The 17,433-nt window shown below is 47.2% G+C and overlaps 1 protein-coding gene across 3 annotated transcripts in view; it reads left to right on the plus strand.

Moving 5' to 3' along the window:
• HK1 (hexokinase 1) overlaps window positions 1-17,433 on the plus strand; it is a 131,843-nt gene that overhangs the window by 87,496 nt on the left and 26,914 nt on the right. For all 3 annotated transcript variants that reach the window (XM_061405185.1, XM_061405186.1, XM_061405184.1), the window contains 5 exons: window positions 4,457-4,605; window positions 10,269-10,388; window positions 12,372-12,467; window positions 13,062-13,161; window positions 13,275-13,458. In XM_061405185.1, the coding sequence (XP_061261169.1) occupies window positions 4,457-4,605; window positions 10,269-10,388; window positions 12,372-12,467; window positions 13,062-13,161; window positions 13,275-13,458 (649 nt within the window). The remainder of the gene's footprint in view (window positions 1-4,456; window positions 4,606-10,268; window positions 10,389-12,371; window positions 12,468-13,061; window positions 13,162-13,274; window positions 13,459-17,433) is intronic.

Consider the following 17,433-nt stretch of genomic DNA (forward strand, 5'->3'; position numbering starts at 1 on the left):
TGACATGCTGACATCTCACGCTAATGCTGTCCCTGGGGATCCTTGTTCCTGAGGTCTGTCCAAGAGGCAGTTGTATCCAATGGCTATGTATTTGGGCTTTGGATTCAAATTCTGGCTCTGGCAATTACTGGCTATGTGCTTGGGCAAGTTCCCTAACCCCTCCTAGACTTTACTTGCTCATCTGCAGAGTGGGGATCATAATAGTACCTACTTCACAGAGTGGAGAGGGGTTAAAAGTAAAATGAGACAGAAGAAGTACTTAGCAATTGGAGAACAGAAGGGCTCAATGAATGATAGTAACTTAAGTGTTTCTGATGTTCTAGTAATTCATTCTCCTGGGAAGGGACCCTCTCATATCCCATTTACTTTTTTACCCAGTAGTAGTGTAAGCACTATAGGGATTAGGATTCTGATGGGAACTCAGGGAAAACCCAAAACTCATTTGAATGACCTGTGACATCAGGGTCAGAATTTCTCACAAAGCTGAGACACCTTCTTCCTAGCAGCCTCACTTGATCTCTTTCCTTTGGACTATCGGCTCAGATGCTAAGTTGTGTCCAACTCTGAGACTGATGGACTGCAGCACGCCAGACTTCCCTGTCCTTCACCGTCTCCCAGAGATTGCTCAAACTCATGTCATTGAGTCGCTGATGCCATCCAACCATCTCGTCCTCTGTCGCCCCTTCTCCCCCTGCCCTCAGTCTTCCCCAGCATCAGGGTCTTTTCCAATGAGTTGGCTCTTCACATCAAGTGGCCAAAATGTTGGCGCTTCAGCTTCAGCATCAGTCCTTCCTGAACATTCGGGGTTGGTTTCCTTTAGGACTGACTGGCTTGATCTCCGTGAAGTCCAAGGGATCAAAGAGTCTTCTCCAGCACCACAGTTCGAAAGCAACATTTCTTCAGTGCTCAGCCTTCTTTATGGTCCAGCTCTCGCATCTTGTACATGACTACTGTAAAAACCATAGCTTGAATTATACAGACCTTTGTTGGCAAAGTGATGTCTCTGCTTTTTAATATACTGTCTAGGTTTGTCATAGCTTTTCTTCCAAGGAGCTAGCCTCTTAATTTCCTGGGTGCAGTCACCATCTGCAGTGATTTTGAAACCCAAGAAAATAAAGTCTGTCATGGTTTCCATTTTTTCTGTATCTATTTGCCATGAAGTGTTGGGGCTGGATGCTGTGATCTTAGTTTTTTGAATGTTGGGTTTTAAGCCAATTTTTTCACTCTCTTTTCACCTTCATCAAGAGGCTTTTTGTTTCTTCTTTGCTTTGTGTCATTTAGGGTGGTATCATCTGCATATCTGAGGTTATTAACATTTCTCCTGGCAATCTTGTTTCCAGCTTGTGATTCATCCAGCCTGGCATTTTGCTTGATGTACTCTGCATTCAAGTTAAATAAGCAGGGTGACAAGTAACCTTGACATACTCCTTTCCCAATTTTGAACCAGTCCATTGTTCCATGCCTGGTTCTAACTGTTGCTTCTTGACTTGCATACAGGTTTTTCAGGAGGCAGATAAGATGGTCTGATATTCCAATCTCTTTAAGAGTCAGCAACATCATGTGGTATATCCATAGTGTGGAATATAACTTGTCACAGAAAGGAATGAGGTACTGGTATATGCTTCAGTGCAGGTGAACCTTGAAAGCATTATGGAACATGAGAGAAGTCAGCCACAGGGGACCGCATATTATATGTGTCCATTGTAATGAAATGTCCATAATAGGGAAATCTCTGAGACAGACAGTGGATTAGTGGCTGGTAGTGGATGAGGCAGTTTGGGAGGAAATGGGGAGTGACTGCTAATGGGTATAGAGTTTCTTTTGTGGATGATGAAAAATTTCTATATAGTAGTGGTGATGTAAATATACTAAAACTCACCAAACTGTACACTTTAAAATGTGATAGATGGAGACTTCCTTGGTAGGCCACTGTTGCAGTTAGGACTTCACTCTTTTATTGCAGGGGGCATGGGTTTGATGCCCATGCCCCCTTGAGCCATGTGGCATGGCCAAGTAATAAAAATAAAATCAAAAGTGATATTTTAATTATTTCTCAGTAAAGCTGTTACTAAGAAAACAACCAACCAGTCAGTGGTATGACTGCTTCCTGTTTAATGAACAAGAAGCCAAACTTCCTTGAATGAATGAATGGGCCACCAACCCTTGTGATCAAGCAGCTACCAAGCACTTATTAAACTACCCTGGGTACCAAGGGCAGATGTAAAGAATCCTAACTTGTGATTTTTCCCTCAAAGAGCTTGTGAGGATAAGAAGAGAAATTCAGTTGTAAATGTCTTTGGTTTATTCCTCGATTCCTTTGCCACCCTCATTAATTCAAGTATTAATATTGGTTGTGTTCATACTATATGCCAAACAACCATTCTAAGTTCCAGAAATAGAGCAGTGTGTCAGAGCCTAAAGTTTGTTGGAATCAAATACAAAGAGGGTGTCAGTTTATAAAACAGAAGTTTAAAAAAACCCAATAATCCATTACTTAAAAAAAAAATAAAAACTTCAAGGGGCTCAAAATAGTGAAAACAATGTTGCAAAAGAAGAGCAGAGTTGGAGGACTTTCACTTCCCGGTTTCAAATTTTCATAAGCAGTCAGGTCAGTGTGGTACTGCTGTTAGGATAGATATACAGATCAATGAATCAGAATTGAGTGTTCACTGTGTCAATTACATCTCAAAACAGGGGGAAAGAAAGAATTGAGAGTTCAGAAATAAATCCATACATTTATGGTCACTTGATTTTTCACAAGGGTGTCAAGACTTTTCAGTGAGGGCAAGAATAGTCTGTTTAGCAAATGGTATTGCTATTTGACAGTGCCTGCCTGGTAGCTCAGTGGTGAAGAATCTGCCTGCCAGCGCAGGAGATTCAGAGGAGACATGGGTTCGATCCCTGGGTCGGGAAGATCCTCTGGAGAAGGAAATGGCAACCTACTCCAGTATTCTTGCCTGGGAAATCCATGGACAGAGGAACCTGGTGGGTTATAGTCCGTTGGATCACAAAAAACATGACTCAGCAACCAAGCAGCAACAATCCATGTGCCGAAGAAGGAAGCTGAACCTCTACTTCAGACCATGTACACAAATTAACTCAAAATGGATCAAATACCTCAATGTAAGAACTAAAACTATAAAACTCTTAGAAGGAAACATAGGTACGAATCTTTGTGGCCTTGAATTTGGCAATGGATTTTTAGATATGACACCAAAAGCATCAGCCACAGAAGAAAAAAGATAAGTCGCACTTCATCAAAATTATAAACTCTTATGCTTCAAAAGTCATCATCAAGAAAGTAAGGTGATGGTGAGACAGTGATAATGTAGCATCAGAAGTAAAATTAACAGATTTTCATTGATTTTGGAGGGGACCTGGGATAAAGAATGCTGGGTGGAGGCTTAGTGGCTTGGTTTCTCATCGCAGCCACCTCCACTGGTGCTCTGTGGCAGTCTTGGCACACAGGCCTGTTGTCTTTCTCTAACCCACTGAGGTCCACCCCAATCACTGCTCACACTGGTCGTGAGGAATAACGCTGGTTCAAGCCGGTTGACTCTTGTAAACCGGTTTACTCTTGACCAGGAGGGACTTCTGTTAAAAACATCCCCTGGGCAGAAACAACATGCATGTCCAGTATCTGATGAATGGATACACATACAATGAAATATCACCCAGCCTGAAAAAAGGAGTAAACTACTGATAAAAGCTAAAACAGGGATCAACCCTGGAGACTTGATACAATGTGAAATATCTAGAATAGGCAAATTCATAGAAATAAAAAGTAGAATAGTGTTTGCCTGGGGCTGGGGACGGGGGAAATGGGGGATTACTGCCTAATGGTTAAGAGGTTCTGTTTGGGATGATGAAAATTTTTGAGAATGGTGGTGGTAGTTGTGTAACACTGTGGACATATTTAATGTCAAGGGGTTGTACACTGAGAACTGGTCGCAGTGGAAAATTTTATGTTATGTATATTTTACTACAATCTAAAAAAAATCCCCTGGGGAATCAGTGGAGCTATGAACTAGCTGGAATTGGTGTCTCAGCTGATGGGAAAGGAACTCAAGGCATGGAATAGACCTCGGATGTAGGGTTTTCTCTGAGTTGAAGTGCTGTTTTTATTTTTACCTTATGGATAACAAAGCTATTTGTGAGAAGGGGTAAAGGGTTGGAGAACGATGGTTCGTACTTGAATGAAGTTCATACTTCCATTCTCCTGCAGTTGGGACTGAGCAGGACTGTGTGAAGCTGTCTGCCTAGGGACGCCTGGCTGGGAGAGGGCTTCTCTTGCCCACTCTTCCAGGTGGGGCTGTACTGTGATGGGGTCTACATGACTCCTATTTTGTGGCCGAAAGCACGGTGAAGTGGGGCCAGACCCTGTTGAGAAGTGGGTGAAGCATGCGGCCTTCCCAGGGGACTTGAATCTGATGTGATGTTACTGTCTCCCTAACAGAAAAGGGAGATTTCATCGCCCTGGATCTTGGCGGATCTTCCTTTCGAATTCTGCGGGTGCAGGTGAATCACGAGCAGAACCAGGCTGTTCATATGGAGTCTGAGGTTTACGACACCCCGGAGAACATCATGCATGGCAGTGGAAGCCAGGTGGGTCTCTACTTCCCTTCTGACTAGCCCCTGTGGCCTAAGCATCAGGCTCCAGGGTACCCCCAGGAACCAGCCCCAGGGCAGTGGTGGGCCGAGCCCTGGGGCGAGTCCATCATAGGCATACATAGAGGAGGACTCCCGGGTGGAAGGGTATGACTGCCTGAAGAGATCCCCACCGTGTGAATGAGCTGGAGGGTGGGAGGGGGCTACTGGTCCTTTCAGCTTCGGGGCCTGTCAGGTGAGGGGTGTAAAGAGGAGGCCCAGCGGGTAAATGCATTCATTCCCTAAGGATCCTGGGGTGGTTCCCCAGAAGAGGGACAGCAGAGCCCTTGGGTGAAAGCCCTTCTTCCAAGTCATTGTCCTCCTCACCCAGTCCCCCAAGGCCTCGGCCTCGTCAGTTGTGGCTGTCACCTTGTGGGACAGCAGGAATCTGAGTTCAGAGCCCCAGGACTATTCTAAAGGGCTCCTGGCTTCCCAACTGAATAGTCTCCTACGAGACCTTGGCATGGAAAGCAGCGAGGGCAGGGCCTTGCCTGGAAAGTCACCATCCCTTCCTCTCACACTTGTAACCCCTGCCAGCGGAAGGGCTGCCTTCCTTTGCTGGCCGAGGCCATGTGCGTGCTCAGAAGGGCCTGTCCACCCTCCTGCTTCCCCATCTGGTTGTGGTGGGTGGCAGGTCGCAGGCTCACTGAGGACCCTGTGATCAGGTTGTGGACAGCCCTTGACAGGCTTGCAGTCATTTCTGGTCCTGTTCTGCTCCTCCCCGTCTCCTGCAGATGTTCTGACCCCTCCCCTCCCATTCAGAGCTCGCCTCCTAGGTCATGGCTGTTGTCAGGATATGTATTATTCAGAGCTTGCCAAATATTTGTTTTAGGGAGGGTGTGTTCACAGCAAGGTTCATGACTAAGTTCTGCAGAAAACCTAATGGCTCTGGGCTGGACTTTGGGATGAAGCCCAGCGCCTTCTCTTGACTCCTCCTTGTTCCTAAATTCCCATGGATTGGACCTAATGCAAATCCCACCTTTTCCTTCTAACAGAGAAAAGGGCTAATCCTGGTCTTTCACCTGCTGGCGAGGAGGGGCAGGGGTTGTGTTCAGAGCTTTTCAGACTGTGAGCACTGATGGGGACACTGTCCTTAGGCCACTTTTTATCAGTCACTGAAACGGGTGCATCGTTCATCAGATGCCCCTGCCCAGAGGTCTCTCCGCTATCCCTCCATAACAGGGCTGCAGAGATTGGCTCATTCATTCAGTGTGTGCATGAAGGTGTGTGCATGAAGGCTTCCAGCGAGTGGGTCTCCTCACCCTGCCCAGTGCTCGCCACACTGCTCCTTTCTGCAGGTGGCCAGCAGCCTCCGGTTGGCATCTTGCTCTTTCTATTTGCCAACAAATACTGATTAGTCACTCTTCCCCATGGCCCTTGGGAGGAGCCACCTCTGCCTCCTGCCTTCACCTCTGGGACTTGCCCCCCATGCCATGGACATTCCTGTGAGTCTTGGCTTTTTAGGAGCAGGGTTTGTAAATTAAGGGGATGCCCTCCTTCAGGTGCACGCATGCTACATCACTTCTGCAGTGACTTTTTTTTTTTAAGATTTTTAGAAAAACATTTATTTCTTAAAAGTTAACATGTGCATACTAGGAAACCAAAAAACACAAGAAGCAGAAGACACAGTCATCCAAACTCGTGAGCAGTTTACCATTTGATGTGTCCTTTTAGGTCTCGTTTGTGTATTTACACAACTAAGTGTCCATTTTTATGTAATTAAGATCATACAGTTGTGTATCATGCTTTCTCACACATCGTGAATATTTATTGTTTCAGAGTTCCGAAGCTAATGACTCTTCTAATTGCTGCCCCCAGGACCTTGTCTGTCCCAGCCTCTGTCCCCTTCTTCCCAGCTCCAAGATTACTTTGTTTGCAGCTGTTTCTGCAGCTGCCCCTTTCAAGCAGTTTGCAAAGAAAAGATGTTGATGTTGATGAGGATAATGATAATATTATTAGAGCAAATACTTGCATAGAACTTGTTATGTATGTCACTGATATAAGCCCTTTATACAGATTAACTCATTTAATCATCATTACAACTCTGTGGGTAGATATTATTATTATTCCTGTTTCACAGATGAGAAGATTGAGGTTCAGATGTTAAGTGATCAGCCCCTTGGGTCACACAGCACATAAGCGATAAAGCTGGGATTTGAACCTGGGCAGTCTGGCTCCAGATGTGACAGTTTTAGCAATGTGGGGCACTCTTTTTAATTAATTAATAAATTAATTAGTGTTTTTACTAAAAATTTTTGAGAGTGTAGAAATGTGTGGGCAAGGAGGAAGGTTCAAGAGATCGAAGGAGGAGAGGGTTGGCAGTTGAAAAATAGGGATGAAGAGGCAACCTCTCGTCTAGAAGTTTGGTGTGAGGTTAGCAATAAATATCGGTGGCCCATTTTTCTGATATGTCTTGTTGACCTATAGAATACTCTAGTCCACAAAGGGCCCCATTTTGCCCGTGAAGCAGCTCAAACTCACAGCCTGTGAATTGTGCTGAATTCTTGGGGCTGTGATCCCATGTTCAAACATAGGCAGGAATTTTTAACAGATTTTAAAACCTTTTACTCTAAATAATTTTAAACTTTCAAAAAAACTTTAAGATAAGCACAAAGAGCTTTTTATGTCCTTTATCCAGATTTCCCAATTAACTATTTGTTTTACCCTTATTTCTCTCTTGCTCTACACACACACACATAACACACACAGAAATAAAGTATCTTGAAAGTGTCAGCACAGTTTTAAGCGTTAATAATTTCAGAAATATAATTGCGTCCTTCTTAAAACATCACTTGTTTAGCTTGGGGAGTTTTGAATACTAAATAAATAACTTAAATTTATTTAAATTAAATAAATGTGCATGCTGTCAGGAAAGAAAAAAAATGTTTTTTAGTCACTAAAATTTTGAGTGCAGAGAGGCTGGATAACTTCCCTTTTTGGTTGGTCAGACACGAGTTAGCCTGGGGGAAGCTTCCTGTCTATTCTGAGCAGGCTTGTCACCCCTGCGTTGGGGCATCCCACAAATGGCATTTCCTTTTTAGCAGAGTGCAAAGGGGTGGGTGTGTTTGACTTCAATCCAGAGGCTGCTTCCAGCGCCCCAGCCCTGTGTAACTCACTTCCCTGCCTCTTCCTGCCCGCAGCCTGCCTGCCTTCCGCCCAGCTGGCTCCCCTGAGGGCCACGGGGAGCCTGGAGCTTCTTCCGGCAGATGACGTGGGGCGAGCTGTCCGGCTTAGTAACGGGTTTACGTTGCTCAGAAATGTAGGTCGCAGGAAGCTTAGCTGGGTTCTGCCAGGGAAGGTGGTCATGTGTCTCCTTGGTCAGAGTTGCCGCTGTCACCATGGCCTCAGTAATAGTGACTCAGGGACAGAGGCTCCCAAGTCAGAACTGACAAGGTTTCCTTTCCTTTGGCAGGAAGATCAGACTGCAGAGCTGGGTCAGAGACATCTGGGGAAAGATGGGGATGGGAATACTGACTTCCGGCCTCTTCTCAAGGAGACTCTACAGAGTGGCTGTAGGGGCAGCCGTGGTGCCTGGCCCAGCTCTGGCTGGGTCCTTCCTGGGTTCCTCCTACACAATTTATCCGACGTTTAATTTTGGTTTCCTCTGTCCCCTCAATCTGTCAGGGAGCTCCGACAGAGTGGCCTGGAGTGAGTAGACCATGGTTTTGGTGAAACTGTCTCTTCTCCCCTCGAACCAGAGCCCTAGCGGGGAGAGGAAGTGGGTGCTGCTTATGGTCTAGTTGTGTTTTATCTGCAAATTCAATCTGGAATCAGAAAGCTGTGGATTCTGGCAAATGGTCCTTGTGCCATTCCCCGACTCCTCCCTGGTCTGGGTTCTTGTTCCTCCATAGCCCTTTATCCCAGGCACCACCCCCACAGCCTGGGGACCAGCCTCCTCCCCTGTATAGGTCTCCCCCCAAATCCCTTTAGATGAGGAGGGAAGAGAAGGAGAGGGGAGGGGACCTGCCCCCTCCTCAGGCATTTGGGGGGGATCTACCCCCATGGACTCCACCCTTTCCCGTGGGCTCTCTCCTGGACACATTTGTTAAAATCAAACCTGAATAGAACTATAAGTTGAATATGGTGGGGGGGAGGGGAAGGACCCTGCAGAGAAAGCCTTCAGGCAGTTGGCCTTGCCTTGGCTGAGCTTTCTTCCTGTGACTGTGGTTCAGCCCTGCAAACGCTGCATTCTCTGGGCTTCAAGAAGCTCCATTAGCTGTGTCAATCCCATGTACACGGGAGGCCTAGTGTTAGATGACAGCCACGTGAAAAAAAAAAGAGGGGTTACCTAGACTGTGGCATGGTTGCCAAAAGAGCGTATATATGGTTTGGTTATATTAATGGAGGTAGAGAGCTAAGAGAAAGGGAGGTTCTTAGTTTAACTAAGCTTTTTTTTTTTTTTTGATCAGAGCACATATGAAATATTATATTCAGTTCTGGATATACTTTAGAGAAAGAGGGAGGTATTGGATAAATCCAAGAAGTTGCCTTAGAGGTGATGAGCTTGCCGTCATTGACAGTATTCACACAGAGGCTAGGGGAACAGTGTTCTGACTTCTTTCCAGTGGATTCTAAGATACATATGCATATCCTGGCAGCATGTTGTAGAGCCAGCAAGTTCTACAACATGTCGTAGAACTTAAATTTCAGTTCACTAAATAAATCGTAGTCTATTCACACCATAGAATACTGTGCAGCAGTGAGAAGCAGCACACAACTACGTGGATGGCCCACACACATAATGTAGAGGAAAGGAAGGCAGACGCCACGGAGTGCACACTGCTGTTCCTTTTATCCGTGGTAGACAACCATGCAAAGGGCGTTGGAAGTCAGAGTGGCTTGCGAGGCCTTGTGAGCGTGGGTGGCAGTAGCAGTGACTGCACGGGAGGGTGTCAGTGCTGACACAGGTGGGTGCACCTTGTGAGAATCCAGTGAGCCCTTCACCTAGGATACGTGCACTTTTTTGCATGCATATTGAACTTGAGTTAAAAGTAAAAATTGGATACCTCGAAGATTGTGAGATCACTCAAGTGGCCTGGAGGCTAGGGAATTGACTCACAGAGCTTCTGGAACTGACAGTGAGGGAGAGAGAGATGGAGTTAGAGAGAAGGGGCCAGATGGCCACTCTGCCTGGGTGGCTGCTGGCGGTCCATGGCCTGTGTGTAGTGGAGGATGAACTGTTTTTCTCTTATTTTCACATTTCCTAAATACCCAGATGATACATCTTAGTACCCAGGTGATACACAAGAGGCCATGTGAAGGCTTAAAAAGGCCTCCTAAGCCGTGCTGGCCCACGAGGCAGGCTGTTTTCAAGGGACTCTTCTTTGCCAGTCATGCACTTCCTGGCTTCTCTTTTCCTTTTTTTTTTTTTGACTGTGCTGCACATCATACATGATCTTAGTTCCTTAACAAGGGATCGAACCCACATCCCCTGCAGTGGAAGCATGGGGAGTCTTAGCACTGAACCTCCAGGGAAAGCCCCACCTGGCCGCCAGGTGCCTTGGGACGGGCAGCAAGGGTAGCCAGGCTCCTTTCCGTGTTGGGCAGAGAATCCCTCACATTTTTCCTGAAGTGCTAAGTCCTCTTTCTCCTTCCCAACTGCTCTCTTGTGCTTCCTCCAGCTTTTTGATCACGTCGCTGAGTGCCTGGGAGACTTCATGGAGAAAAAAAAAATCAAGGACAAGAAATTACCTGTGGGATTCACATTTTCTTTCCCTTGTCGGCAATCCAGAATAGACGAGGTAAGACATTCTGGGATTATCAGGCTTCCCAGACACCCCAGAGGGGAAATGCTAAGGAACCCTTTTCCTTTCTCTTACTGGATGGTCTGCGTGTCTTGTATTTTTTTTTTCAGAAGCATTTGTAGAATGAATGTAAGGTCATGATAACCATGTTTATTTTTCAGTTGCTTCAGTTATATGTGTATTTTTCGTGACAAATCACGGTATTCGTGGCCATTTGGTAGAGAAAACCATTTCTTAAACTCAAGCATGTGGAGGAAAACAAAGCAGGGTTAGTGGCCTTTCATGAGGACCATTGTCAGTACTGGTTTCCCTTGGCTTTTGAGAGCTGAGGCTTGACAGCCACGCTCCTGGGCAGAAGACAGGGTGAGACTTCCCTGCTCCCGCCGGAAGAGGAAGGAGATGGGCCGGGAATGAAGCGGCTGCTGGCTGTTTGCTTGTTCATCAGTGGCCGTGGACCGAGTACCGTCCTTGTGGGTTGTGGGTTGGGCTAGGCCCTGGGAGAAAGCTGCACACAGATGTGGCCTGCCTGGCAGAGGTGCTGTCTTCCAAGAAAGAAGGCGTTGCTGAAGTGGATAGGGAACGTCCTCGGGGGCACAAGAGCCCCACAGGGCAGAGCAGAGCAGATGGTGCCTGGCGGAGAAAGAGCCAAAAGTGTGGCCGCCACCTGCCAGCCTTGACCCTTCTCTGGGGAGGGCTTGCTCAGCCGGGCATGCTGCCTGCTGGGAAGCCAGTGGATCCCAGGGTCTTATTACCCATCTGGAGGCCTGTGCCCGCTCCTCAAGGCTGCCTGGGACCTTCAAGAGTGTCTAGACCAGCTGCCTTTTTTGACAGATGAACAGAGTCACCCTCAGAGGAGTTGGGAAGACTGCCCACGAGGAAATGGACAGAAGTGGTGGGGATAGGATCGATGTCCTGATTTCCAGTTCACGTTCTTTCCACAGCACTGTGTTTTCCAAGGCTTTGGGGGGCCTGAGCATCGAAGGGGTGATAACAGTGTCTGGGGGCTTTTGGAATGCCTGGTCAGCTGCAGGCTGCTGCCTGCCCTTCCAGATGCAACCTTCATGGAGGCTACCCGGCTTTCGGAGCGCAGGGTGACTCAATGTGGACATTTCCCCATCCCTGTGTCACCCTGGAGACGACGGGGCCTAAATAGCAGCTCTTCCCAAACAAGCCGCATTTATAATGACTTCCTGCACTCGGGGAATAGTCACATAGAACAATATTCTTTTCTTGGATCCTTGATTTAAAGAAAAAGATACAGAAGCAACATGTAAAACTATTGAAATAATATAAAGGTATAAAGCAAAACGTAAAATTCCTATGCTTCTATAGTCTCAAGTGAATAACCACTGGGTATCTGTCCTTAGTGTTTCTCTAGAAATATACACACGGAAATGGATTATACTGTATACATAGAGTCATCGCTTACAAATGGGAGTTACATTCCAAACTTGTGGAAGAGGCATGAATCACAGTTAGTGTTATCCTTTAAGCTCAGGACTTGGCTCTTAGAAGCACAGTAGCCCAGAATTATCTTAGCATTTTGTTTCTCTTCGAAATTTGGCTCTGACGAAAGAAAGTTCCTTGGGGCCATGGAAACCAAGGTCTGGTTTGAAGATACAGAAAGGTGATCAGGTAATAACAGCATTTCTCTTTCTAAATGAAGTCTGGCTGTGCCGTTGACACCAGTTAGATCTGCATGCTGTGCGACACCACCGCACTAGCCAGCCACTGACTGTGTTTGAGTGTGAGCAGCAGGGTTTTTTTTCCTGTGGCAGCCCCCAGAGAATTCCATTGTGTGGATGGATAAACAGGAGATAAGAGTCTGGGTCTGTTACCCGATGTGATGTGTCCCCCGCCAGCCCCCCGGGCCTTGAGCAGACTCCCTTGAGTCACTGTCTTTGAGCAGACTCCCCAGGGACCTGGAGATTGCGGAGGCCTCCTAGCCCTCTTCCAACCCCTCTGTGCTCTCCTATGCAGGCCATCCTGATCACCTGGACAAAGAGATTTAAAGCGAGCGGCGTGGAGGGAACTGATGTGGTGAAGCTGCTTGACAAAGCCATCAAAAAGCGTGGGGTAACTTCTCACTAGCCACTTGCCTTGACCACCTAGAGCTGGGGAGTGTGGGGAGAAGGCTGTGTGACTAAGGTTCTTTTGGGGCACAGTAGTGCATGGCCTGTGGCGGCGGTGTGGTGGGTGTGGGTCCTTGAAGACCGAGGCAGGTGAGCAGTGAGAGCTCACAGTCTGGAAGATTGGGGCTGGTTCAAAGCAGAGCCGTCCGAGGTGCTACCAAAGAGCCAAGCTCTTGGGCAGGGGTTGGCCTCCTTTTGACATGAGGGCAGCTGTGCAGGGAGCTGGTGTGATCGAGTGCAGCATGCCAGGGTTGCAGCAAATGCAGAAGGCACACGGATGCATTGGGATGTTTACACAGGTCTGTGGCCCTATGAGTCAACTGCACACTGAAAAGAATTGTAAGCCAAATAACGAAGGGCACCTTTTTGTCTCCATAACGTGATCACTGGGCTTGAATGTGGTGAATTTGAGTGCCTGCAGTGATGAAAGCAGCAGCGGAGACTATGAAATGGGAGCCCTCCAGCCAGTCTATCTCAAAGGCTGGTGATCTCTGCTCCACATGTGAGTGGGCAGTGACCCCCTCTTCTCTCCCTCCAGGACTATGATGCCAACATTGTGGCTGTGGTGAACGACACAGTGGGGACCATGATGACCTGTGGCTACGACGACCAGCAGTGTGAAGTCGGCCTCATCATTGGTAACGCCCACCCTGTCCTTGTCCCTTCCTGAGGCTGGTGTTTCCAGCTGGCGCTGCCGTCTCTCTCGTGACGTGGTGTGGTCACAGCTGCTGATCTCGTCTCCCTCGTCCAGGTACCGGCACCAACGCGTGCTACATGGAGGAGCTGAGACACATCGACCTGGTGGAGGGCGACGAGGGGAGGATGTGCGTCAACACCGAGTGGGGGGCCTTTGGGGACGACGGGGCCCTGGAGGACATCCGCACCGAGTTCGACCGGGAAATAGACCGGGGGTCGCTCAACCCCGGGAAGCAGCTGTGAGTCCCACCCTTTCTTACTAGTCAGAGAGAGGACCTACGGGACGCTTAAGGGGAGATTTGGGGTGGATGACGAGAGGGGCAGGAAGCCAGGTGATCACAAAAGGATCACCCATCAAGTGTATATTATCTCACTTTTTTTGAGACACACACAGCTGTGGTGTCTGCAGCATTGAAAGTGTATTTTAAATTATTTTCTCCTTATTAATTTTTATTGAAGTATAGTTGATTTACGATGTTGTGTTGGTTCCTGCTATACAACAAAGCAAATCGCTTATATTGATACATTTATCCACTCTTTTTTAGGTTCTATTCTCATATAGGTCAGTGTATTGAGTAAAGTTCCCTGTGCTATACAGTAGGTTCTTATTAGTTATCTCTTTTATATATGGTAATAATATGTATGCATCAATCCCAATCTGCCAATTTACCACCCCCCCACTTCACCCCCAAATTTCTGTTTAATTACACTGTGATTGTATTCTTGTAAACATTTTAAAAATTAAAAGCACAGAAGCATTAGCCTGAAGCTAAGGTTTAACAACATTTCCATATGCATCCTCAGTAGGGTTTGCTGCTGAGGGTGGGAGAGGCCACTCAGCATGTGGGGTGTCTGGCGAGCAGCGAGAGCGAGCAAGTGTCCATTCATTCTGCACACACTTCTTGAGCACCTGAGATGTGCCAGCTCAGTGCTTGACTCCAGGCATACAGAGTAGCACCTTCCATTCCAGAACTTAAGGTCCTGTTGGGGAGGGAAGTCACATATACAAATACCTGTCATGCAGGGGAGTGGTTGGGAGCCATGTGAGTCATGCAGACTGTGGGGAGACCTTCTTCCGTGTCATGTATAAGCCAGATGGGTCACAGCTGATAACAGACACAGTCTGATGTCATAGCATCAGACTTCTCTGGCAAGTTGATCTTGGTCTTGGAGAGCTCTGGCCACAGAAGTATGAGTGATATTATTTAGGCTGGCGTGGACATTGCTTCCTGTGAGCTCCTTGTTTCCTGAAGTGCATATTCATATTTCTCTGTGATGCTAGCGTGCTGCCCTCTTTGACCTCCCAGCAGCCTTATTCTGAAGTTGGGTGCTGTCAGCACGCTGGGAGATGTTCATTGACCCTGTGAGCTTAATTGCCTTTATCCTTTGCCAGAGAGACACTGTCAGGGAGTTTTTCATTTTGAAATCTGTCACCCAAAAGATCTCAGTCCCCCAGGCTGGCTGATTGGGCCTTCCACCTGAGTTAATGGAATTGCATAAATGGCCAGCCTCCCTCCACTGGGAGTGGTGGTGGTGAATAAATGAGATCTCTCACTGGGAGAATCCTGAGTTCTTAGTCCCAGTACTGAACATCTGCTCTGCATGCTGAAACACCAGCTGGGTAATAAAGAGCCCCAGCTCTGATAACCAAAGGTTTTTTTCCCCTCAATCCATTGACCTAAACCCCAATTCTAAAACCTGACCCCAGCTGCCTTGAAGCTATTTACTTGCGTGTTTATATATGTCACTGGAGATATGTGCTTGATTATAGTCCTGCTTCAGACACCCTGGGGCTATTCTGTACTATGGGGCATGTGTACCATATTCCATCTCTCAAATCCTCAAATGTCCACATTCCCAAGTATATGTGACCCCAGGGGTTTCCGATAAGAAACGATGTACCTGTAGTTACTGTCAATCACTGAGTCTCAAGTCATCCCTCTCAGCAGAGCAGGTTGGGCAGTTGCCTGTGATAACTGAGCAGATAAGGCCCAGGGCCTTGGCTGTTTCCTTAGCCTTAATGTAGGGATCCTGCGTGGCTTGGCTGGAAACCTGGATTTTCTGTCATCCGTTTTGATGTAGTTCTGAATTTCTCTAAAGAGTTGAACTGTATCCTCGGGCTGAAATGTGAACTGGCCTCCCAGTTGACTTTCAATAAACATATTTGGAATAGGGGATGGATAGAAGATGGACACGCGAAGATAGGTGGATGGATGGATGGATGGGGGTTGGAGGATGAGTAGTGGATAAGAAGTGCGGCTGGGAAATGGGTGGGAAATACGTGCGTGTATAAAAGAGTGAGACAGGTGGGATAAGGTCCATCTCCATCTTCCCTGCTGACTGAACCATAGGTCAGGTCTTGGGAAGAACAGTCCCGAAGAGATGACAGATCTTGAGTTGTATCATATATTGCTAGAAATAGGCTATTGGTCGGAGGGTTTTTTGCCAAAGTTAATGTAGCTGGTCTCCTAGGCATCTGCCTGATTTTGGGGGTCTTCCCTGTGTCTTCTGTACAATGTCAAGTTCTTCAAAGCCGTTTCATTTTCCTTGTACCAGGGAAAGGTGTTTGCTCCATTTGACTGATGGGGAAGTTAAGGCACTAGGACCCTGGGACAGGGCGGCTGGCTTAAATTGAGGTTTAATTTGGCTTAGGTTTGTGGTTTTCTGTCCTGCTGGAAAGTACATGTTTTTCATAGTGAACTTCCAGAATGTCTTAAGAGGCATTTCATCATTTATGAGCAAACATTATCATGAATGGTCTAAAGGAATGTTTTTCTTTTTTTTGGCTGTGCTACACGGCTTGGGGAATCTTAATTCCTTAGAAGAATTCCCCAGGACATCCCCTAGAGGAATGTTTTTCACTAGAATTACATTAAAACATTTTTTTTTTTTTTTAAAGGGGAATTCCCTGGTTGTCCAGTGGTTAGGACTCTGCGCTTTCACTGCCAAGGGTCTAGGTTCAATCCCTGGTCAGGGAACTAAGATGCCAGAAGCTGCATGGCATGGCCAGAAAAAATAAAGAAGAATTACGTAGAGACCTTTAAAAAACATATTATTGCCTAGGTATTTTCCCACCCTACCCACCTTCCCTCCCAATCCTACTTGGCCTAGGCTGAGGCCTGTCTTCAAGACCCTGCAAGTGATTCTAGTTTTTAACCAGGGCTGGAAACAGAGGTGTGCTAGCTAGCTAGCTAGTATCTAGCTAGCTCTATCTAAAGGCTCTGTGCACAGGTGGGCTCTAGACCGCTGTGCATCCACTCGTTTGTTTTGATTGAAGTTTACATTTACTGAGTACTGACCATATACAGCGGACAGGAAGGGTATCAGCACAGAGGCTCTATGGCTTCTGCCTCCATTGCTGACAGCTGCTTCAGGACCCCTCCCCTAGCTCCCAGGTTAGAAGGTTTCTCCCTCTAAAAGGGATCGGCCTTGGCCTTCCTTCCTCCCTGCTGCCCTCTGTCCTGGTTCCACACCTGTCTCCTACTGTAGATGTAGCTCCCACTTCTTTCATTTTTAATTTTCCTTCTCCTCTTCTTCTTAGGCCTTTTGCTCTTCTATTTTCTTTTATTTTCTGCTTTGTTAGGAATTCTGAATCCCATTCCCCTGTGATTCCCTTTCACATCTTTCATAGTGAAGGAGACACCGCCCCCCAGAGCAGCAGCAGCAGCAGTGATTGTGACAGAAGGGAGGTCTGGCCTGGAGAAATCTTTGGCCTTGATGGTGGTGGGGTAATTGCACCTCTTTTCAAATCATCCCCCAAACACCTTCCTTACTGTTGCTCTGCCTGCTCCATAGACTCTCTCAGCAGTTCTAATCCTCTTTAAGTGCTCATAGACCTCACCTTCCTTCTCTGACCCTGAGCTGCCCGTTGGAGCAGACCCTGGCTGCCAAGGGCATTCCTTGTCAGCATCCAATCCCCTGCCCACCTTTCCCAGACTCCCCCAGGCCCTGTGGGCCACAGCCCTGCCTGTGCCCACCAGCATGCAGCGAGGCTGCAACACCATGGTGCCACCCACTGGCCTGTGGTCATAGGTATCTGACTGCTGAGCAGCAGATCACGGCTTGCTGGCTTTCACGGAGGCTTCTGATAAGTGCTGTTTCCTTGTTCTGCTGCTCCAGCGGGGACTCTAGGGACTGGGAAAGGACAGATTCTTGGCCTCAGGCTTCCTTTATCTGAAAAGGGGGATGGCAGTGTCTATGTGTCTAAGAGACCA

The sequence above is a fragment of the Bos javanicus genome, chromosome 28, assembly GCF_032452875.1.
Source record: "Bos javanicus breed banteng chromosome 28, ARS-OSU_banteng_1.0, whole genome shotgun sequence".
Lineage (NCBI taxonomy): Eukaryota > Metazoa > Chordata > Mammalia > Artiodactyla > Bovidae > Bos > Bos javanicus.